Source organism: Bos grunniens, chromosome 5 (assembly GCF_055505025.1).
Source record: "Bos grunniens cultivar Pamir isolate PY7600 chromosome 5, Bosgru_T2T1.0, whole genome shotgun sequence".
Taxonomy (NCBI): domain Eukaryota; kingdom Metazoa; phylum Chordata; class Mammalia; order Artiodactyla; family Bovidae; genus Bos; species Bos grunniens.
In genome coordinates this window covers 105,990,190-106,014,840 of record NC_141169.1, presented here as the reverse complement: position 1 = coordinate 106,014,840, position 24,651 = coordinate 105,990,190, and the positions used below count along the sequence as shown (strand labels likewise).

The 24,651-nt window shown below is 46.7% G+C and overlaps 1 protein-coding gene across 1 annotated transcript in view; it reads right to left on the bottom strand.

The window, feature by feature from the left end:
- The window catches only part of ANO2 (anoctamin 2), a 335,785-nt gene that overhangs the window by 7,045 nt on the left and 304,089 nt on the right, over positions 1 to 24,651 (bottom strand). The window contains exons 21-23 of the mRNA XM_086404358.1: positions 10,959 to 11,111; positions 10,511 to 10,563; positions 7,451 to 7,632 (exon numbers count right to left, since the gene is read on the bottom strand). Of these exons, the coding sequence (XP_086260484.1) occupies positions 7,451 to 7,632; positions 10,511 to 10,563; positions 10,959 to 11,111 (388 nt within the window). The remainder of the gene's footprint in view (positions 1 to 7,450; positions 7,633 to 10,510; positions 10,564 to 10,958; positions 11,112 to 24,651) is intronic.

Below are 24,651 nucleotides of genomic sequence, written 5' to 3'. Positions count from 1 at the left end.
TTTCCCCTGGTTTTGAGAGCTCTGGGTCTCCCAAAGTCCCACTGGGTGGCCCAGCACTGGGAGAACCCCACATGTGCTCACTTCCTGCATCTGCTGGCCGGGGCTGAAGCTCGGGGTTATAATTTTAGGAACAGTTCCCAGATCTCACCCTTGTCCGTTCAGTCTTCCTTTATTTTCTTTGAGCCTTACCATCGACTTTGAGAGTTCCCTGGAGTCTTGTAATAAGGAGAGTCTTCCAATAATGAAACAACTAGAGTGTCTAAAACTGGACTGGAGCGGCTGGGCCCCTTACTATTTGTAAGAACCCGAGAAAGTTATTCCATGTTTCCGAACCTCATCATTCTAACTTCACAGAGCCAACAAAATGTGCATCACTGGGCTGGGTACGTAGAAGGTGTGCACGGGACAGCCTTCTCGACCCGCCACGAACAAAGGAACGTGAGTACACGTGTGTGTGTGTGTGTGTGTGTGTGTATTTACACTGAATGTCGAAGGAAAACACAGTGAGCAGTAAATGAGACGGCTCGTGTAAGCGTGACTTCTGGAGGCAGAAGTGGGCACAACAGTTTCTTCTGGGAGAGAATGACTGGGGTGGGGGCTGAGAAAAGAGTCTTTCCCTTTACATGTACATATACATATACATATATACGCACATACATCTGTAAAGAATGACTTTTAGAACAAAAAAGTTCTTAATTGCAAAAGAAGGATGCATGACTTCCTGGGGAGTCCAGTGGTTAAGAATCCGCCTGCCAATGCAGGGGACACAGCTTCGATCCCTGGACCAGGAAGATTCCACATGCTGTGGGGCAACTGAGCCCATGCACCACAATACTGAGCCTGTGCTCTAGAGCCAGGAGCTGCAATCACTGAGCCCATGTGCCACAACCACTGAAGCCCACATACCCCAGGGCCTGTGCTCCACAACTAGAGAAGCCTCTGCAGCGAGAAGCCTGCACACCACAACCAGAGAGAAGCCCACGCTCACGGCAACTAGAGAGCCTGCACAAACCAGTGAAGACCCAGCACAGCCAAAAATAAGGAAAATATTCTCTAAAAAGATCCAATTAATGGCAATATTCAGTGACCCAAATATATTTTCACATTGAGCTCCCAGGAGCCAAATCACAGGGTTAAGTGAAGCAAACTCACATCCATTAAGTAAAAGAGGTACAAAAATCAACACTAACTCTTAACTTTAAAAATGCATTCGAAAAAATAAATAAATAAAAATAAAAATGAATTCATATTTTATCTAGATTGTTTGAACACTGTGAAATAATCACATTGAATGTATACATGACCTAAAGAAATAAGGTTCCTATTAACTCAAAATATAGTTCATTATTAGAAAGAGAACCTGTGAAGTGTCTTTAAAAGTTCTATAAATTCATTTTTATGTTACTACATGGGAAAATGACTGAGAAAGGGTCGCGCAAACATGCCACCAGGGCTACTACAGTTGGAAAGATGCCCAGAGCTGGGCAGGGCTGTGTGGACGCAGGACCGAGTTGGAGAGGTTGCCTGTAATGTTTAAAACTTCCACAGGAACAAATTCATATATTACACGTGTCACTCACTATTGATGTTTTTGCACGAAGTAGAAAAGAAGGTTTGGAGGTGATTTATTCCAAGTCCCCACTCTTACAGATGGGGAAACTGAGGTGCAGGCAGGGAGGAGAGGCTCCTGGCTCAGATGCCCCCTCCCATGCTCACTTGCAGGATGACCTTGACAGTGACACCTGCCACAGGTCATCATAATACAGAATCACTGCAGCTGCTGACGTAATAAACCAAGGGGTTGGTCCTCGACATTCAGAAATGGCTTTTTTCTCGGGGGCGGGCACTCCCTGTAACATGCAGGCTCTTAGCTTCCTGACCAGGGATGGACACCATTCCCCCTGCAGCACAAGTGCTGAGTCTTAACCATTGGACCACCAGGGACGTCCTGGAAATGGCTTTTTTTTTTTAAACTATTTATTTTTAATGGAAGGCTAATTGCTTTACAATATTGGCTTGATATCTGCCATACATCTACGTGAATCAGCCATAGGTATACCTATGTCCCCTCCCTCTTGGACCTCCCTCCCACCTCCCACCCTATCCCACCTCTCTAGGTTGTTACAGAGCCCTGGTTTGAGTTCTCTGAGTCACACAGTCAATTCCCATTGGCTATCAATTTCCATACCATAGTGTATATGTTTCACACTGCTCTCTCCATTCGTCTCACCCTCTCCTTCCTCCCACTGCCCTCACCCGTAAGTCTGTCCTCCATGTCTGCATCTCCATTGCTGCCCTGCAAAATAGTTTCATCAGTACCATCTTTCTAGATTCCATATATATGTGAAACAGCTTTCTAAAATGATCTTTTACTCATTATAATCAGTAGTAAATGCATTTCTCAACCCCAAACAGTGGTATGTAAAAATAAAATTTAATAGTCCCAGTCCAGTGGAAAGTAATGTCTTAATGCTGAACAAGATGGCACATAATATTTTCATACCACCCAAGCTGCTTACAAATGTCTTTCCAAATTTTCCCTTCAATAAGGGAAAAAAGCCCAGCCCACTAGGAACTAACCAGGCCCGAGTTGATCTAGTGGCTGATACAGATAAGCAGAGGTACCCAGAAAGCTGGCTTTCCCTCTGGTCTCGGCCAGGAGCAGAGGAGATGCAGGCAGGCCCCAGAAGGAACTCGCAGGACCTTGGGACAGGAGAGAACTTGAATCCTACAGACAAGCCCACAGGCACCACCCAAGGATCCTGTTTCGGGATACTTAGCATCTCCAAACAGACCCAGTGGCTTGGCCAAGCCCAGGTGGGTTCCTTGAGCTCTGAAACCCCAGTCCCTGCCCTGCTGACCTCTCTGTTCTCCTCCCACTGAGCCAGAAGCCTGAGCCACCATCCAGCCTATAGGACACAGGGGCACCTCGACCCTGTTAAATGGCCACTAAGTGTGCAACAGGCTGACGTCATGGGGCTGTTTATTGAGCAGCCCTGCGTGGTCAGTTAAATGGCCGAGGCAGACATAGCTCCAAAAATGCTGGGAACGCATCTTGAACAGGCAGTCAGAGACTTGTCTTAACTTTTACTGCTATTTTTAAGATACCTCTATCCTTGGCAAGGCTGGGCTGGAGCCTGAGACCTCAGTTTTATTTGACCACATTTATCTCTGGAGGTCATGAAAAACTAAGAATAAGAAGGGTCATTGAGTTCCCAACACTATTTGCCAGAAAATCAGGGCAAATTTCATTTCCCACCATGGAAGCAGTTCTACACGCTGGCTCTGGGGCTAGCCCTGCTGTTGTCTGTGTGTCTGTGTTTCTCACAATCTCGCCCTCTCTCCATCCGCTTATTTTTTCATTTCTCTTTCTGACAGCCACTGACGAATCCTGGCTTACAAGGACATCAGTAATTTATGTCTTTACTTCCTAAATTTCCAGAGACCTTGGCAAGCCAGCCAGGTCCCCATGGCATGCGGTGAGCAGGACCCACCTGGGGTGGGTACAGATCTCCATCAGTACTGCTCATTCTTCTAGAAAAGGCAACCCACATGGTATACCTGTTTGGGACGGTGTATGTCTAGATGATACGCTGACCCCGCTCTCCAGGCATCTGTTTTACACTTCAGAGCAGGGTGGCCCCTCACTTCCAATGTAACCTGCTGCTCTTCACAGCGCAGTCAGAGATGACACTGGTGAGAAGTCCCTTTGATCCCCGCCGCGGCTCCCAGTGCGGTAAGAGGAGTCCACACACCTCCTGTGCCTGCCTGGTTTCTCTCTCCTAGTTCAACCCCCTTATTCCATCTCCGACCACTGAGCACAATCCAGCCCCTCTGCATGGGACACCCTGTCCTCCCTGGACCCCCCACACCACCTGATAATCCCTTCCTGCCCATCACTGCTCCTCCCACCCTGCTCACCACCCAGGCCGCCTTGGTCCCTCCTGGGAGGGAGCAGATTCAACAGGATTCTCCCTCTGGCCACTCCTGCATTGGACACTGAGGTCCAGGTTAGGGGCATGGCCTCTTCCTTCAGGGATAGGAGAGTGTCCTGCAGTCTCCCAATTGCAATCACAGAAGCTTGATTCTCATTGCTTACTCATCTCATTCATCTAGACTTCTTGAGGGAGGCACCGTCTTGTTCCCTATCATATGACCAATGCCAAGCCTATCATAAAGCCTCAAAAACAGGTGCACGATGAGGGCTTCCCTGGTGGTCTGGTAGTTAAGAATCCACCTGCCAATGCAGGGGACACAGATTTGAGCCCTGGTCCTGGAAGATCCCACATGCTATTCGGCAACTAAGCCCATGTGCCACCATCATTGAGCCCACGTGCCACAGTGACTGAAGTCCGTGTACCTACAGCCTATGCCCCACAATGAAGAGTAGGTAGCACCCACTCCCCACAACTAGAGAAAGCCCATGCACAGCAATGAAGACCCAGCACAGCCAAAAACAAATAAAGTATAAAAAAATAGGTGCACAATGATCCTATGATCCCGGTTGGTATGGAGTAAGATCAAACCAAACTCTTTGAGTTTGATCTATTTTCTGCAGGTACATTTTCTTGACAGAAATATAGAATGCACTTCCTACACACACAGCTAGTTTTAATTCCACCACTCTATGGACCACACACGAGCCATGGTCCCCTCTACTTTCATTGGAGAGAAGAGTTATCAGGGCTTATGGCTGCCTGGAAAGTCCAGTGATCTGACTGGACACAGCAAAGCTCAGTGCCATTCAGGTGTGCTAATAACACCTGGTCTCCTGAGCACCTACTGTTCTGGCTGAGCTGCATCTGTTCATCGTGACTTCAGATCTCAGAGGAGGAGGGAACGACCCCCTACTCTGAGACCATGTGCTTTAGATGGAGATCATTTCACCTCCCACTCCCAAGCCCCACAGTGCCAAAGACCATGGAAAGCATCACATTCTTCTGGCTGCAGTGATTGGTTCTGGGTAGGAAGCACGGCTGATCCCAACCAATGAGCTGCAGCAAGACTTTTGCTGATATGGTTGGGAAAGAGGTGGAAGGCTTGTTTCCCACTGGATTTGGACCCAGTATAATACTGGTCTGTAGTTTCCTTGAAACTACAGTCACCATTGACTACAGTAGAGTGGGAAGATGGAGCAAGATTTGGTTTGGGCAGATTGAATCAAGTCTACTCAACTAGAACTACCCTCAACTTTTAATACAGATGCATTTAAATTCCTTTGTGTTTAAGCGAGTTCAATCCATTGGAAAATATATTCAGAGGGTCACTGGAAGATCTGATCATCAAGAGCAAGGTCCCTATGGATAGACCTTCCAGACCAACTTCTAGAAGGTCTATATGTGCTTCTAGACCAACCAAAGGAACAGTGTTAGCCTTGGCTTCCCCAGGCAACAAGTCACACTTGTGCTGTTCGTGGCTGCGAGCAGGGGTTGAGGCTTGCATTCTTGAACAAATGTCAGTCTTGCTTCAGGATCTGTCACTGGAAACCTCTTAGAAAGCTGAAGACTTTTCCAGGATCACAGAGAAGATCACAGATCTTGGCTCCTCTGGTTGCCAAGCACGCTCTAGGGAGTGTGGGCTCAGTAGCTGTGGTTGTGGCTCACGCGCTCTAGAGCACAGGCTCAGCAGTTGTGGCTTAGATGCCCTGTGGCATGTGGGATCTTAGTTCCTGAACCAGAGATCCAACCTGTGTCCCCCACACTGGCAGGTGGATTCTTAACCACTGGACTACCAGGGAAGTCCCCGTGTTCTATTTGTTTAAACACAAGAGGTATGATCTTGGATCGAATCCTCCAGGGGCCATCACTTAACCAAGGTACAAAAGGGTTAGAGAATTTATTCCCCCTCTGCTTCCTTTTTCTCTTTCTTTGCCCTTCTCAGGTAAATAGTGGACAGTTCTCTGTTTCTCAGCTTCAGTGATCCCTGTGCTGACAGACTACAATCATGACTCTAACCTGGTCCTCTTGGGAATTCCAGCTACTCTCTCCAGGAGTTAGATGGAAATCCCCCCCTTAGATTTCTTACCATTGTTTTACATGCAACATGACTGGGACCAAATTCATCACATGGATGGTAAAATCAGATTCTCTTAGCATCTTCCCCATCCCTGTCAACAGACCCACAATTTCCCAGTCTTCTGACGTCAGCCCAAACTTCAGGATCATCCTAACTCAGGCTCTCTCTCAGGCCTCTGGTCCCCAGCTTTGTAAGGTATGGCATTAAGTAGCTCATCTTCTCCCCAACTCCGAATTTCTTCCACATTTCTGTCCCAGGCCTTCCACGGCTCATGTCTGAATGGTGCAGCACCTCAGCCACTCTCCTTGAGTTCCTTCAATTCTAACCCATCTTCCACTCTGAGACCAAATTAATTTTCCTAAACCTACACTTTATCCTCTAACTACCTGGCCCTATAAAAGTCCATAACTTCCTACTGCGTCACATTAAAATTCCTATAAGATTTCAAGGTTTCTCAGTATCTACTTCATCCTACCTATTCAAGTCCAACGACACTTTGGCTTATACTACCCATGGAGTTGCTCTATACATTCTATTTTCTTTATTATTCCCTATGTTTATCTCCCAAACACTCTCCTCGCAGACTCTACCAGCTAGCCCCTAAGCGTTTATCAAATACCCCAGGTTCATCCCAACCCCCATGACCTGGCTCGTGCTGACTCCATACTATGATATGTTTTTTGCCCGACAACTCTTCACGGCTCCTCCAAGAAGCCTACCCTTTCCATTCCAGCCTCCACCATTCTCCCCCTGCTCCAAACACCCATAAAGCTCATGATCTGTACTAGATATAATCACTGAACAATGTGCAATGTCCCAGAGAGTTCTGTTTTCTTCCCAACCAGACCTTCCCTTGATGGTGAGAATGAACCTATATACCTTTTTGTCTGCTCCAAAATGTCTAGCAAAAGGCACTCAATAAATGTTGGTTGATTCATTTAGAGAACAAGCTTATGGTTCCCAGGGGGAAGGATAGAGGGAAGGAATAGTCAGGGAGTTTGGGATGGACATGGACACACTGTTATATTTAAAACGGATCACCAGCAAGGACCTACAGTATAGCACAAAGAACTCTGCTCAATGTTATATGGCAGCCTGGATGGGAAAAGAGTTTGGGGAGAATGGATATGTGTATATGTATGGCTGAGTCTCTCTGCCGTCCATCTGAAACTATCAAGGCACTGTTAATCATCTATACCCCAAAACAAAATTAAAAGTTAAAAAAAATAAAGTGTTGAAACCTTCCAGTTAAAAAAATATTGGTTGATTCATTGAAATTGATATTGAAATTGAAATTGATTTTGGGATCTGGGCCTGGGGGGTAGGAGACCGAGGCTAAGGAGAAGGATAATGATACAATTCTAGGTCATCTGGAGAGTTACTTGGACTTGCTGCTTCCAGTCCTCCACCGCCCTCCTGCTCCCGATCACCTTACCTGCAGAACTGAACCTCCTGCTCAAACTGGGAGTTCTCGGGCTGCGTTCCCTCCTTCAGCTGGCTGACGTTGAAAAAGGAGAGGGTGTGGTTGACAAAGCCGTGCAGAGTCCCATTGTGACTGTAGGAGTACTGATACACCAGGCGGGGGATGAAGTCGGAGGTGACAGCGATGACAAAAGCCTGGGGGTAGAACCACAAGCACCTGAGGAATGGTCAGGTCGGACGCCATCCAGGTGGCACAGGTCCATCTGGCTAAGAGACGGCCCCCCTCCTGGGCTCCCCATCCAGAGGTGCTGCTCTAATAGAATCCTCATCCTGAGCTCATGTTGCTGACCTGCCTGGCTTTTCCATCTTTGACACATGGAAGGAAACCACGGCTGTCAAGAGAGTGAATTAGGGCCACTGAAGAAAAGAATGCGCAGCCAGTTGGGACCATTTGGAGAGGGAGGGCATAAACATCTCGAGATATTTGACCTGATGCTGGCATTGGCCACACCAAAGAGGAGTGGATGGGGTTTTCCTGGTGGTTCAGTGGAATCTGCCTGCCAATGCAGGAGACATGGGTTCAATTCCTGGTCCAGGAAGATCCCACATGTAGCGGAGCAACTAGGCCCGTGCGCCGCAGCTACTGAGCCCGGGCTATAGAGCCCGGGAGCTGAAACTACGAGCCCACACTGAGAGCTACTGAAGCCTGAGTGCCCTGGAGCCCGTGCTCTGCGACAAGAGAAGTCACTGCAATGAGAAGCCCGTGCACCAAAACTAGAGAGTAGCCAGCACTTGCTGCAACTACAGAAAAGCCCACGCAGAACCAAAGACCCAGCACATTTGGAAATAAATAAATCAATAAAACTATTTTTTAAAAAAAGGAGCAGAAGACTTTCTGAGAAAATTGTCAATAGTAATGCGTGTGTGCACACTAAGTCGCTTCAGTCGTATCTCTTTGCGACCCTATGGACTGTAGCCCACCAGGCTCCTCTGTCCATGGGATTCTCCAGGCAAGAATACTGGAGTGGGTTGCCATGCCCTCCTCCTCCTTCCCAAGCCAGGAATCAAAAGTGCGTCTCTTATATCTCCCCTGCATTGGCAGGTGGGTTCTTTACCACTAGCACCGCCTGGGAAGTCCAGAGGGCCACTTAAATGTGATGGGCAAGGACATCCAGTGGTACACTTGCCCCTGAGTGACACCAGAAAACCAGGCACACTGCGGCTATGGTTCCACAGGGAGCCTACTTCACCACTGTCTCTCAGCGGCTTTTATCCTGTCACATGATGGAAGCCACTCTCACCCATTTTGCTTAGAAAAAGTAAGACACCGAGGGAGAGGAGTAGGTCTTGCTGGATGAAACGCACACACCCGACCTCGCCCCGGGTGTATCCAAGTCCTCTATAAATGTCTGCGGAGCAAGCCAAACGACAGATGAATGATTGCCTGTTTACATGCAGGAGGACTTTCTGCAAAGAAAATCTTAAATCTTTTTGGCGGGTGTTTATACTGTCCCCGGCACCAACAATTAAAGCTCTTTCAAAAAAGGCAGTTTAGGCATTGTTTTCTAAATGTATATGTGAGTGTGCGGGGCCACAGCCATATGTAACAGTGAGAAACGTACTTCTAATAATCACAGCCGCATTTACAGAGCGTGGACCAGGCATACCCTCATCATCTCTTTTAATTTCTAGAATGACATGATTTGGTGAGACTCTCACCCGCCCCCATTTTTTAACAAATAAGAAGTAAGGGCAGGGAAGTAAAGCTTCTACAATTTTGTTGTCTAGCTGAAAAGTGCTTGGTACTCGAGGCTCTTCCCAGAAGCATGTGTGCTCAGTCGCGTCCGACTCTTTGCGACCCCGTGGACTGTAGCCCACAAGGCTCCTCTGTCCATGGAATTCTCCAGGCAAGAATACTGGAGTGGGTTGCCATGCCCTTGTCCAGGGGATCTTTCCAACCCAGGGGTCGAACCTGCATCTCCTGCATCTCCTGCCTTAGCAAGCAGGTTCTTTACCACTGAGCCACCTGGGAAGCCATTAGCACTCGCAATTACTTCTTTTCTAGAAGCTTCAACTCCAAAGCAGCTATTGATCTATTTTCCAAATGGCACCTGATTTCTCAGCCTTGAGACCTGCACTTCCTACATCAAACATCCCACGTGTGACGGGCTGATCCTCTCTGCCTCTCTGCACACCTCATGTCAATTTATGTGTTCTTAGTGGGGAGCCCGGGCAGAGTCAGTGCTTCTCTCCCCAGGGAACAGGGGCCATGACTTTCTTGCTGTGTGCTGAGCTGACTGATCTGGTCTCAGGAGATGGAAGTGGTGACCCTGCCTGGCCACCGTCTGTAAGGAATGCAGACGCCAAAGGAGCTGTTTGTTGGCTTGGGTCCAGCAGGATTTCCTCTGAAACCTGGACACGTCTGGCAAGGCAGTTAAGGAGGTCGGAACAGGCAGGACCCCTCTTCTTCCATGTCCTATCTTAAGCAAGCAGCGCCGGAGTCCACAGGGATAATTAAGACTTCATACTGACAACTCAGAGGAACGGTAATTAGGAACTGCAGCCTGGGCGATGCTCCAGGTATTGTTCAGCTCCGGAGTAGAAAAAGAAAGGGGAGAGATGGATAGATATGGGGAATTCTTTCCTTATGATTCTTGGCTCTGAAGAAAGATCTGATCTGGATTCTTAAGGCCAAGGTACGCATTCTGGTGGGTAATTACCTTTCTTTCTCTTAGCGAAATGAACGACAAAGCTGCAGAGCTCTGGCCACAGCCTGATGTGTAAGAAGGCGTGTACTCGCTATTAACTGGAGAGGCTAAATGGCAGCCCACTTAAGTATTCTTGCCTGGGAAATACCGTGAACAGAGGAGCCTAGCGGGCTACAGTCCACGGAGTCACAAAGAGTCAGACACGACTTAGCGACTAAACAATAAGAACAACAACAACTGTATTAATTAGAGCTCCAAATGGAAGAAGCTGGGAGGCAACAGAACTGGTTTCCTGCCCTGAAGACCTCAGCTCCCCTGGAAAGCCCTTCCCACAGAGAAAAGGTGTCAGGAACGCAAGCACTTACGTTGATGATAACAGAGAATTTGCCGATGCCAGAGAGGATATCAAACCAGATCCCTGTTAAGACAGAAAGAGAAGGGCGTCTGGCTCCCTCCCGCCCCCAGCCCAGTGATGACAAGGCTGCAGCCAGAGTGACGCTTTGCAGGCAAGTTACCAGTGGAGCTCTGCCGGGGCCCCCAGAGATGGGCTTGTCTGGAAAGGCTTAGGGGCAGCCGTGTCTGCAAACCCGGGGGACAGTGTGTGTGTGTGTGTGTGTGTGTGTGTGTGAATCATCTGACCTCCCAGCACCTGAGAAGAAGAGGGTGAGGGGGCTCAGAGGGGCTGATGGAGCAAGAGCTGCCCCAGGATCCTGGATGCCTGACACAGTGGGAGGGAGGCGGCCTGGGAGACAGGGGGAGGGTGGGAGGGAGGGGATGGGGAGGAGCGGCCCGGCCTCCGGGCAGGAGACATACCGATGTCCTTGGTCCTCACAGCGTCCGGCCGTCTCAGCTCCGTAACGAACTTCTTCGCGTCCAGGCGCACCTCAATGACGTTGTTGAGGAGGGCAAACACAGGTGCCAGAGGAAAGGAGGCCACGAAGAGGGTGACAAAGCCAAACTGGATGACTGCGAGAGCAGGGCACGACAGGCAGCGGCTTAGGTGGGCTGTGCCCGGCAGCCCTGGCCCTGTCTCTTCTGACCCGGCTCTCTTGTCCTCCTCGGGCTCAGACTCCCTGTTTGACCTGCCCCACAGCGGGGGTGTCTCTCTCAGCACCTGCAGGCCTAGGGGTCAGTGCTATCACTGGGGTGCAAAGCTCTGTTTAGGTGAGAAGACATGAGAAAAGGAAAAGTCTCAACCCCTTCCTTTCCATCACCTTGTATGTCCAGTCACTAGTTCTGCTCATTGAACTCAGAGGTTAACAAACTTCTTCAGCAAAGGTCTACATAGTCAATTTTTTTTTTAATGGAACTTTAGTTGATTTACAATATTGTGTCAGGTATATAGCACAAGCATTCAGATACACATATATGGTGGTGGCAGTTTAGTAGCTCAGTCGTGTCCGACTCTTGCAACCCCGTGGACTGTAGCCGCCAGGCTCCTCTGTCCATGGGATTCTCCAGGCAAGAATATTGGAGTAGATTGCCATTTCCTTCTCCAGAGGATCTTCCTGACCCAGGAATCAAACCCATGTCTCCTGCACTGCAGGCAGATCCTTTACCAACTGAGCTACAAGGGAAGCCCATACATATGTATGTACATGTGTTTGTGTATATATGCTGCTGCTGCTAAGTCACTTCAGTCGTGTCTGACTCTGTGTGACCCCATAGACGGCAGCCCACCAGGCTCCGCCATCCCTGGGATTCTCCAGGCAAGAACACTGGAGTGGGTTGCCATTTCCTTCTCCAATGCATGAAAGTGAAAAGTGGAAGTGAAGTCGCTCAGTCGTGTCCAGCTCTTTGCGACCCCATGGACTGCAGCCCACCAGGCTCCTCCATCCATGGGATTTTCCAGGCAAGAGTACTGGAGTGGGGTGCCACTGTCTTCTCCGTGTGTGTGTGTGTGTGTGTGTGTGTGTGTGTATAAATTTTTAAGACTCTTTTCCATTATAGGTTACCACAAGGTCTTGAATAGAGTTCCCTGTGCTCTACAGAAGATCTTGTTAGTTATCTATTTTATATATAGCAGTTTGTACCTGCTAATCCCAAACTCCTAATTTACCCCTCCCCTGACAATCTCCCCTTTGATAAGTTTCAATGTCTTAGAGTCTGTTTCTGTTTAGTAAACAAGTTCATATGTATCATTTATTTAAGTGTTTTTTGATGTGGACCATTTAAAAAAAATCTTTGCTGAATTTGTTACAATATTGCTTCTGTTTTATGTTTTGGTTTTTTGGCTGCAAGGCATGTGAGTTTAGCTTCCCCACCAGGGATCAAACCTCCCCCCGACCTGCATTGGAAGGTGAAGTTTTAACCACACTGGACTGCCAGGGGAATCCCTGTATTATTTTTCAGATTTGACATATGAGATACAATATTTGCTTTCTCTGGCTGATTCACTTCACTTAGTATGATCATCTCGAAGTCCGTCTATGGTGCTGCCAATGGCAATATTTCATGGTTTTTTATGGCTGAGCAGATAGTAACTATTTCTGTATGGTCTGGTCATATAACTTAACTCTGCCTTTGCAGAGTGAAAACAGCTGGATCCAAACATGGACCAACAGGCTTGGTTATGTTCCAATAAAACTTTATTTACAAAAGCGGTAAATAAAGTGGGCTGGATTCATTTGCTGACCGTTGATGTAACTTGAAAACAATGTCCTACTGTAGCAGAGGAAACTATATTCAATTTACTGTCATAAGCTATGATGGGAAAATATGAAAAATAATATATATATATATATTATATTTTATTTATATATAAAACTGAATCACTGTGCTGTACAGCCGAAATTAACAAACTTATATGTCAACTACACTTCAATAAAGTAAACTTTTAAAAAATCTCCCAGAGTTGGCCACTTCTTGCCCTATCTGTAGTCACTGCCTTATTTAGAAAGTAGATTCATTCATCACACGTGTACCGAGAGCTCATTAAATGTTAGTCATGGTGCCAAGTATTTAAGGAGGCAAAGGTCTGGACTGCCTTCAAGGAGCTGGGTGTGAAGCAGAAGACAGAAATGTACGAAGATGTGCAAGGAAACCCGATGTGCACCAAGAGAGAAAGAAGAATGTACTAGACACAGTAGAGACCGGAAGGAGAGAGCTCGAGCCTGCTCAGGGTAGGGACCATGGGGAGTCTCCATATGGACACGGAAGCTTAGATTTGACAGATATCCTGTCCCTGCAGGCAGAATGCATTAAAGACAGCATCCCCCCTCCCCTCCCCTCCCCTCCAGAATCAGTGAGGGCAGAGGAGTGGAGGCAGCCTGTGCCAGTCAAATGGCTGTAAGGAGTCCAGGCCCCCATTGCTTCTCCCTGGACAATTGCTTCTCCCTGGACCTCCTCCTACCGGCTTTCCTTGTCACAGGAGACCCCGGTTCAATTCCTGGGTTGGAAAGGTCCCTTGGAGAAGGGAATAGGCTACCCACTCCAGTATTCCTGGGTTTCCCTGGTGGCTCACACAGTAAAGGATCCGCCTGCAATGTGAGAGACCTGGATTCAATCCCTGAGTTGGGAAGATCCCACCGAGGAGGGCATGGCAACCCACTACAGTCTTCTTGCCTGGAGAATCCCCATGGGCAGAGGAGCCTGGTGGCTACAGTCCACCAAGTCTCAAAGACTTGGACACGACTAAGCAACCAAGCGCACACACAACGCATCCATCCAGCCCCAAGTCTCCAGGAATCCAAGACCATTGCCTAACCTACCCACAAACCTTTCTGTTGGCTCCTCTCTGTTACTGGATAGAATCCAGATTCCCTATCTCGGGATATAGGTACTGGATTATCTTACCTCTCTAGCCAGCCTCCCAGCACCTCCCACAGCCGTGATGCTTCTGCCAGAATTCCAGGACCCCGAGCTCCTCACCTCCAGATTTCTCCCTGAACCCCTTAGCATTTCCCTTCACTGGCACACAAGCACTCATTCTCCAGCTAGCAAAAGTCTATGCATCCCCAAGAGCAGTCAAATGCTATCTCCTTGGAGAAGTCCGCCTCCCGCCCCCCAACAAAGTGGTTACTTCATTATAGCTGCCACTGTGCGCTACTGTGATTGATCTACTTGTGATTGATCTCCTGAAGGCAGGGCTCCATCCCTTGGAGTGGTTCAGTATAGATTTGCTGATGCAAAGTTAGACCTGAGTCTCAAGAAAGTCAGTCTAATAAGACTTCCCTAGGGCTTCCCTGGTGGCTCAGTGGTATAGAATCTGCCTGCCAATGCTGAAGACATGGGTTCAAACCCTGGTCTGGGAAGATCCCACATGCCGTGGAGCAACTGAGCTCATGCACAACAGCTACTGAGCCTGTGCTCTAGAGCCCAAGAGCTGCAACTACTGAAGCCTGTGTGCCTAGAGCCTGTGCTCCCCAACCAGAGAAGCCCCAATGAGAAGCCCATATACCGCAACTAGAGAGTAGCCCTTGCTCGCTGCAGCAGAGAAAAACCACACAGCAATGAAGACCCAGCACAGACAAAAATATATAAAATTATTAAAAAAGACCTCCCTACTTAAAAAAATATTTTATTAATTTATTCAGCTTCATCAGGTCTTCATCGCAACATGCAGGATCTTTAATTGAGGCATACAAGCTCTTAGTTGCGGCTTCTGGAATCTCGTTCTCTAACTAGGAGTTGGACCTGGGCATCCTGCATTGGGAATGTGGAGTCTAGTCTTAGCCATTGGACCACCAAGAGTTCCCTAATTATTAAGGCAAGTTATTAAGCAATTACAAATTGAGAATAGTAAAAATACCACCCAGTAGGTTGAAAAAGGGGTAAATAATATTGCATATACAAAGTGCTCACAACAATGTCACTTAATAACTGTTCAGTGATACCTGTCCTGTGTATTTTCATTCTTACTGGAGTACAGATGGCTGCAATGTATCCTGCATGTGTGTACCTTAAACAGACACATATTAAGGTATAAACACTGAATGAGAGGCAGAGGCCTCACTTCCAGCCCTGGATGTGTTTTTCACTAGCCTCAGGTCCTTAGGCAATTCTGTTTCACTGGACTTCTGCATCTTCATGTTCAAATTGAAGAAACCACTTTAAATCCCCTTCACGTCTGATTTGCCGTGGTGCTGTGATTCCCATTCTCTTGGAGAACCTTCAAGATTCTAGGATAGCCATGTAAAGAAAGAAAAACCAGGGGCTTCCCTGGTGACTCAACGGTAAAGAATCCTCCTGCCAGCGCAGGATATGGGTTCGATCCCTGATCCAGGAAGATCTCGCATGCCTCAGAGCAACTAAGCCCATGTGCCACAATTACTGAGCCTGTGCTCCAGAGCCCAGGAGCCGCAGCTACTGAGCCTACCTGCCCAAGAGCCTGCATTCTGCACCTAGAAGCTACCGCAATGAGAAGCCTGAGCACCTCAATGAAGATTTAGCCCTCATTTACTGCACCTAGAGAAAAGCCCACGAAGCAACGAAGACCTGGCACAGCCCAAAATAAATTAATTAATTTTAAAAAAAGGAGAAAAACCAGGATCCAAAGTTAAATTAACAAAATGAAATAAAACTAAAGCAGAAGTTTCGAGACAGAGAGAATGCACAGAACTTCACCAGCACACCTGTTTTGGTCTGGCAGTTTGCTTGGGCCACGGTCAAGAGCTGTGGCTCTCCCTGAACTGGTGTGCTATCCTAGCCATGGTCCATGATGCCCAGGGGATTCCCCAAAGGCCCTAAGAGACCAGCAGCTGCCAGTTGGTGACAAGACATACCAGAAGGCACAGATTTGTCTAGGTCAGGTCCTTGAGATGAACAACTGCCTGGCTAGCTAGCTGGCTGAAAGTGAAAGTAAAGTAGCTCAGTTGTGCCTGACTCTTTGTGACCCCATGGATTGTAGCCTGGCAGGCTCCTCCCTCCATGGGATTTTCCAGGCAAGAGTACTGGAGTGACATGCCATTTCCTTCTCCAGGAGGAGAAATCTTCCAAAGCAAGCTTTGGGAGCCAGCTGCAAATGCAGGGTCTATCACATCCTTTAACTCAGGCTTTGCTGAGGAATTCACTTTAGAGTCTGGGGTGGGGTGAGGGCAAGTAGAGAGTGGAGCGGGGTGGAATTAACAAGGAAAGCAAAACAGATGTCAGACTCGTTTTCCAAAGCCTGTAAAATACATGTTTGTATTTAAGTATATAGATGACTCTGTCCTTATTCCTGGGGCTCTAAGTTGGTCTCTTTGGTTCTAATGAGCTCAGGTCTATAGAGGTGATGTTTGTATGAGTGACTTCCTCCAACAGAACTGTTTAAACTCTACAAAGCCCCGTGGAGGACTTAGGGTGGGGGCTGATGGGGGAGAGACGGGGTGGGTTATGTCTGAGAGACTATAAACTGATACAGCCTGTCCTCTCCACACTCATGCGAACGGCACTCAGAAATCCAATGTCCTTCCTTCCAGGATCTTAGGGAAAGTTAGGGCTCTCCACTTCCTCAGCTTCCTCCCAAGGTAGACTTGAGCTCTCTCCTCTGAGGGGGCTGCCCTGATCTTTGCATCTTCCCTTTCTCCAACTCTCCGTCACCAGGTATCTCAGGCTTCGGTCTTGGGTCTACTCAGTGCTAATATTGCCCAGAAATGGTCCCAGCCCCACACTGGGTCTCTCCTCTTGCCTCTTCCAGGCATGTCTGTGTGTTTTACACCGTACAACCTTAAGAGGGTGAGCTCAGCAAAGGCCAGTGACGCCACCACCCTGTCCCTCCTCTGATACTTCTCCAGGGTGTCCTGGGGCCAAGAGAAACCACCCTCTGAAGACGTTCCACGGCCACAGGTGTTACCGGCTTGGACCGGGTACACAGCACATTTCCAGGAATCCACTTAGAGAGGCAGGAACAAAGAGGAAGCTTTGTTTCATCTTGGGGAAAGAAAAAAAAAGTATAAAACCATAACCCTCTGGCATGCAAATGGCAATTCCAAGACTTGCTCTTTGTTGCCAGAGGTCTACACGCTGTATCAGATGGGCAGCCTTCTGGGGTTGATTCAGAGGACACAGTGATACCAGCCTTCACCAACACCAAGACTGGCTTCTAAAAATAGCCAGCCTCCACGAGGCTCGGAGCAGGGCCGGAAATCCTCAGCACTCAGCATAATAGAAGCCAGGCTGGCTCCACCAATAACAGATTAGACCTGGGCCAAGCCAATTAGGGAGGAATTCATAAGTTGATTTTCAACAAAATCTTTACAAAGCCTGCTGGCAAGTGCTCCAGAGACACCTAGCTGAAAGCACAGAGGCTGGACAGCCTCGTAAGCACAAACCCCGTTGGTTTTCTCTTCTCAATCCCCAGCAACCAGTCTCCTTTGAAAATATGCAGCTACAGCCCTGTGCTGCCTGATGCAATTAAAATCTTGGCCTTGATTACCTGGGCTTAGGTTAAAATAACAAGGAGTGGATTACACTCGACATTGTCCAGGAAGGACATTTCAGGACGATCGGCTTAAGGAAGAAATAGTGTATTGAGTGGGATAGAGTGGACCAGCCAGGACAGGTGGAAAAGCTCTTGATGGAACACAAGTTGTTTTTCATTTACTCAAAATTCTTCAGTGAACATATCTACACTTCCGTCACACACGCACACACATCCTCACACACGATACCGCCCAGATCTTTGGTATGGCATTCAAGACCTTTGAGATATGACCCTGAGTTAGTTTTGCAGACACACATGCTCCCCACCCACACTCTGAGCTGACACTGAGCCATGGCACTTGGAGACCGAATCTGCCAGCTTTCCAAGCCTTTGAAAACCATTCGGACTTCCCTACGTTCACCACATTTCCCATATTCCTGAGCCTTGGTACATGTCACAGCAATCTATCATTTTCCTCCTCTTCTTGTCTGTTGGGTGGATTACTGTTTCTATTCAGGTTCCACTGAACCTCCTCTGTGAAGGGTCTCCCCCACTCTACTCCCCATCCCTCCTCCAGGCAGAACTGGGAGCCCGGGCACCTCTCCTCCCCACTCCCATAATGCCCTGCACACGTTCCTCTCCTTGTTTATCTGACTTGCGCCCTGAACCACAAGCTCCTTTGAGATCATGGACGTTTTTGACTCTTCCGAGGCCCCACCATTTTGTGTGGTGTCCTTCCTGTAGCAGATGTTGAGAGGTTATCTTGTTTCGTGAATATGAACTTAATGTCACCAGCTGTAAATACTAAACAAACACGAAAAGAGGCAGACGACTGAAATGTGTGAATGGAAATCATTGTGCTTAGTGATGGGGAGGGAGGGGAGGCCATGAGGTTCTAACATGCCTCTGACACGTCCACACGGACAGCCTCAGCTCTGTCACGCACACAGAAGGCTTTGGAGAAAGTCGGTTTTAAAAGCCATCAGTTAGGAGAGTCTAACTCTAAAGAAAGTAACTAGCTTTCTAAAATACTTTCCATAATTTAGTAATTGTATAATATAGTCAGTTTAAAGGGATTAAAAGCTGGAGGTTTAAGAATCTTCCCTGTTGAGATTTCCCTGGAGGTCCAATGGTTAAGACTCTGTGCTTCCAATGCAGTGTCTGGTTCCAACCCTGGTGGAGGAACTAAGATCCCACATATGGTGAGGCTGGAAAAAAAAAAAAAATTCTCCCCATCATGAGCCTCTAATAAGCAATGGAAGGGAAGGACTCAGGAATATATTGGCATGAGTCTGTCTCCTCACTCAGGAGGTGGTCACTGAAAAGATTCAGCTAGAAACAGCTCATGAATATAAACACTTAAGTAAAAATAAAGCATGGGAAGGTCCTCACTGTTTCTTTCATCAGCCTGCATTTCCAGACAGTGTCCAGTGATCCCCTTCTCCTAAGGACAAGGAAGACAACTGTGCTCGGCACTCACTGTCTGGTGTGAAAAAGATTTGTAAGTGTTGATGGACCACACAAGCAGGAAGAGTTAGCAGAAGGCACATGAGCAGCTTTCTTGGAATGGACCTCTATCACTTAGGAAAATAGTAAAAGTCTTGACAGTAGAAGCATAAGAAGGCTCTCAATGTCCATCATCCATTACTTATTCATTCATTCACTTGTTCATCAAACAAGCATCTACTGGGCACAGTCTAGATACTGAGCACCATACTCACTGCTAAGGAAGCAAAGATGAACAGATTACTGTGTCATGTCTGATTCTTTGCAACCCCAGGGACTGCAGCACGCCAGGCTACTCTGTCCTTCCAAGAGTTCACAGGATATAGTGGGGAAGACGGACATGTAAGCAAATCCTGGCTATGTCTTGGAGTCAGACTTTCAATGGCAGCATTAACAGAGCACAGTACGAGGGGAGGAGTAACTCAGCCCCCGCCCCCAGCAGGAACGTGGAGAGACTCACAACCATTGGGTTTGACTTGAAGAACAAGCCAAAGAGGCCTCTGAAGGTTTTCTGCATGTTTGGTTGATTAGTTAGTGTTCCTTGCTCAGTCATGTCTGATTCTATGCAACCCCATGGACTGTAGCCTACCAGGTTCTTCTGTCCATGGGATTTTCCAAGCAAGAATACTGGAGTAGATTGTCATTCCCTTCTCCAGGGGACCTTCCAAACTCGGGGGTCAAACCTGGGTATCCTGCATTGCAGGCAGATTCTTTACCATCTGAGCCACCAGGGAAGCCCCTAGTGTGTTTGGTAATTGAGGTCTCTTTTGCCAATCCATTCATCAAATTTACAGACTACTGAGGAAATAAAGACAATAGGTGGAATTCCCTTTCAATCTCCAAAGGATCACCTGGGGTTTATATAAGGCTGTTGCTAAGCAAGTTCAGTTGCTAAGTCATGTCTGACTCTTCAACCCCATGGACTGCAGCATGCCAGGCTACTCTGTCCTTCACAATCTCCTGGAGTTTGCACAAACTCATGTCCATTGAGTCAGTGATGCCATCCAACAGTCTCATCCTCTGCTGCCCCCTTCTACTTTTGCCTTCAGTCTTTCCCAACATCAGTCTTTACCAGTGAATCAGGTCCTCACATCAGGTGACCAAAGTATTGGAGCTTCAGTTTCAGCAACTGTCCTTCCGATGAATATTCAAGGTTGATTTCCTTTAGTACTGACTGGTTTGATCTCTTTGCTGTCCAAGGGACTCTCAAGAGTCTTCTTCACCACAATTCAAAAGCATCAGTTCTTTGGCACTCAGCCTTCTTTATGGTCCACCTCTCATTATATATATATATATATAATTTATATATATATATATATATATATATATATATAATGGATTGGACTCAATTCAGAAACCCTGGAAGTTGTAACAGGAAAGACCAGCCTTGAAGTCGTAGCTTAAGTATTAAGAATTTAAGGCCTACAAATCAACACAGCACCAGGACAGATCAGCAAGGGTGCTTTTTTTCATTTCTTTGTGGTTAAGAGAGACTCAGTTCCCACTGTTCCTCATCCCTTGTGAATTGTGAAATAGTAATTCCTCTGGACGAAGGTGATAGGACCAATGCCTCTCTGAGAGTTCTGCTCCTCATGAACTTAGAGTCTGGCTATTCCAGTCAATCTCAGGTTGACGGTAGACACAGGCCAGTCCATAAGCATCCCTCTTGGCTACCCTGGAAATAGAACTTAGGGTCGTGGGAGTCTTCAGATGTGAACTCCACTGATGGCCACAGAAAAAGGCAGGAAATTTTGGTTCTCAGCCACAGAGGGCTTAAAGGCCTGGAGACTATGGTCTTCTGGAAAAATCTTCCCATTTCTCTTATCTTCTATGAGAAAAATTCCAGACCCTCAGAGGTCATGGAGCTTCAACCAACAATTCCTAAACACCCACCATGTGCAGGCAGCTTGCTTTCCTGTTCATAAAATAATCTCTGGTATTAAGTATTATTATCTCCACTATACAAGTGAGAAAACAGACTCAGACAGGTGAAATAATTTTCCCAAGGCCACACACCTAGAAACTGATGAAGCTGGGAAACAAAGATAGTTTCTGACGCCAAAGGAGTTCCAGGTCCTTTCGCTGCACAGAAATGTAAATATTCAACCCTAAAGTTTCAGCATTCCTCCCCCTGCACCCCCACCTCGGTTACCCTCAAGCATCTAGGTTTCCTTTGGGGGAGCTTCTCCAATCTGATTTCTAATCTTTTTGTCAGAGAATGAACCTTTATGAACACCAGCATCCTCATCAGTCTGTACAGATGTGTTCCCTTCCCAGGTGTCTTCACCACATATGCGCGTCTTCTGTGGGGTTGGGGGCGGGGCACGCTGCAGCTGAACTTGACATTTTCTGTGCCACTGCTCCATCTGCCATGCATTCGTGGCACCTAAAAAATCTTACATCAGCTTCTTAAAATTAGAGAGCATTGAGTTTCCGAGCTCTGTCAATTCACTTCTGATTTTCAGAGAACTACTTGGTGAATTTTCAGCCAATGTTTATTGAGTAAACATATGAAAGGCTTGGCTGACTCGCTCTTGTTTACTTTTTCCACCTCCAAAGTGGTATGTGAAGGCCAGTTACCCATGCACATTCCCTTCCTCCACTCCCCCATCCATTTACCCATCATCTATCTTCACATCTACCCATCCGGGCAGGGGTGATGCAGTCAGTGAGGTGGAAAAGCAATGAAAATAGTCAAGCTTAAGAGAAATTCCCAAGCAACAAATCCCCGAGGACCTTTATTTGCTTTATCCCTTTGTCCTTACATCTTCTTAGAGCGTGAGGACAAAGTCAATGAAAAGAACACATATGTAGGTGTACGGAGTTTTGGGAAAAAGGAAATAAGGAACAGACAAAGGAGGGAGACACAAATACACAACCTCTAAGGACCCACAACTGGGCTGCGAGTACACTCTTAGCTTGGCTGACAGCAAGAAGAGAAATGGGAACACAAGCGAGTTCTCAGTATCTTAACCTAAAATATTGCCTCCATTCACTCTGTCCCTCCATCATTCATTTCCCAAGCATAACTGGGCATCTCCTCTATACCAGGAGCCTTCCAGGCATGGTATCCAAATACACCCTTGCCTTTTCTCTTAAGTCTTTGTGGGGAAAGGGGCTCCGAGCACAGACAATGACGAGCAACGTGGGCTTCAAAAGAAAAGGAGAGACATGACCTGTGATTCACCCTCCTTCCCAGAAATACCACAATGAGACCCTGGATGCTGCCCGAACTGTATTTAAATGGCATTTGAAGAAGATGGTAGGTACCTGATTATCCAGTGGGATGACTCAGTTGTATAAACAGGATGGCTCCAGGAAAGGAATTTCCTGGTTCTCGGAGCCACTGCTTTGCAGTGCACACACTTGGGGCTGTGTGACAAAACATGCAGGCTTCAGCACTGATGTTGGACAGATATTCTGGAAATTCTCATCACTTACAGCTAAGGCAGCCTTGGGACTTGTTTTCTACATCAGTCTTTCTTGGAAACATAGAAATTACCCAGTGTGGTCCCTACTGTCCATGACCAAACAATATGACTGTTGGAAAGAATCTTGGATGCCACCTAAGTCATTGCTCTCTCTGAAGCCTCATTCCCTTCCATGCTTTGTAAGTGGCCACGTTTACTTGATCATTTCCACAGTGGACTACTCTGTGATGCTTGGAGCCAGCTCTTCCCATTGTTCTTTATTCTCTGGCTCATTTGCAAGTCACTGAGACTCTGGGATATTTGTTATGAAGCATAATCATATCAGGAGTTGACTATTACATGGGGTATTTTGCCTGGCCTATCCAGATAATTTTACAAGTTCATCCACTTGTATTGCTGGATAAGACCTGCCCTTAAGGGGATAGAATTCCCCTAATTAAAGACTTCCCTGGTAGCTCCCTGGCAGAAGGAAATGGCAACCCATTCCAGTAATCTTGCCTGGAGAATTCCATAGACAGAGGAGCCTGGCATAGGGTTGCAAAGAGTCAGGCATGACTGAGCAACGATCACTCACTGGTAGCTCAGCAGGTAAAGAATCTGCCTGCTATGTAGAAGACTCAGATTTGATCCCTGTGTAAGGAAGATCCTCTGTAGGATAAAATGGCAACCTCCTCCAGTATTCTTGCCTGGAAAATCCCATGGATGGACGAGCCTAGTAGGCTTCAGACTATGGGGGCACAAAGAGTCAGACATGCCTGAAGTGACTTAGCATGCACAATGATAAGAATAGGCTTCCAGGATTGGAAGAATCAACATAGTGAAAATGAGTATACTACCCAAAGCAATTTATAGCTTCAATGCAATCCCTATCAAGCTACCAAAAGTATTCTTCACAGAGCTAGAACAAGTAATTTCACAATTTGTATGGAAATACAAAAAACCTCAAATAGCCAAAGTGATCTTGAGAAAGAAGAATGGAACTGGAGGAATCAACCTACCTGACTTCAGGCTCTACTACAAAGCCACAGTTATCAAGACAGTATGGTACTGGCACAAAGACAGAAATATAGATCAATGGAACAAAATAGAAAGCCCAGAGATAAATCCACGCACATATGGACACCTTATCTTTGACAAAGGAGGCAAGAATATACAATGGATTAAAGACAATCTCTTTAACAAGTGGTGCTGGGAAATCTGGTCAACCACTTGTAAAAGAATGAAACCAGAACACTTTCTAACACCATACACAAAAATAAACTCAAAATGGATTAAAGATCTCAATGTAAGACCAGAAACTATAAAATTCCTAGAGGAGAACATAGGCAAAACACTCTCTGACATACATCACAGCAGGATCCTCTATGACCCACCTCCAAGAATATTGGAAATAAAAGCAAAAATAAACAAATGGGACCTAATTAACCTTAAAAGCTTCTGCACATCAAAGGAAACTATTAGCAAGGTGAAAAGACAGACTTCAGAATGGGAGAAAATAATAGCAAATGAAGCAACTGACAAACAACTAATCTCAAAAATATACAAGCAACTCCTACAGCTCAACTCCAGAAAAATAAATGACCTAATCAAAAAATGGGCCAAAGAACTAAATAGACATTTCTCCAAAGAAGACATACAGAGGGCTAACCAACACATGAAAAGATGGTCAACATCACTCATTATCAGAGAAATGCAAATCAAAACCACTATGAGGTACCATTTCACACCAGTCAGAATGGCTGCGATCCAAAAGTCTACAAGTAATAAATGCTGGAGAGGGTGTGGAGAAAAGGGAACCCTCTTACACTGTTGGTGGGAATGCAAACTAGTACAGCCACTATGGAGAACAGTGTGGAGATTCCTTAAAAAACTGGAAATAGAACTGCCTTATGATCCAGCAATCCCACTGCTGGGCATACACACTGAGGAAACCAGAAGGGAAAGAGACATGTGTACCCCAATGTTCATCGCAGCACTGTTTATAATAGCCAGGACATGGAAGCAACCTAGATGTCCATCAGCAGATGAATGGATAAGAAAGCTGTGGTACATATACACAATGGAGTATTACTCGGCCATTAAAAAGAATACATTTGAATCAGTCCTAATGAGGTGGATGAAACTGGAGCCTATTATACAGAGTGAAGTAAGCCAGAAGGAAAAACACCAATACAGTATACTAACGCATATATATGGAATTTAGAAAGATGGTAACAATAACCCTGTG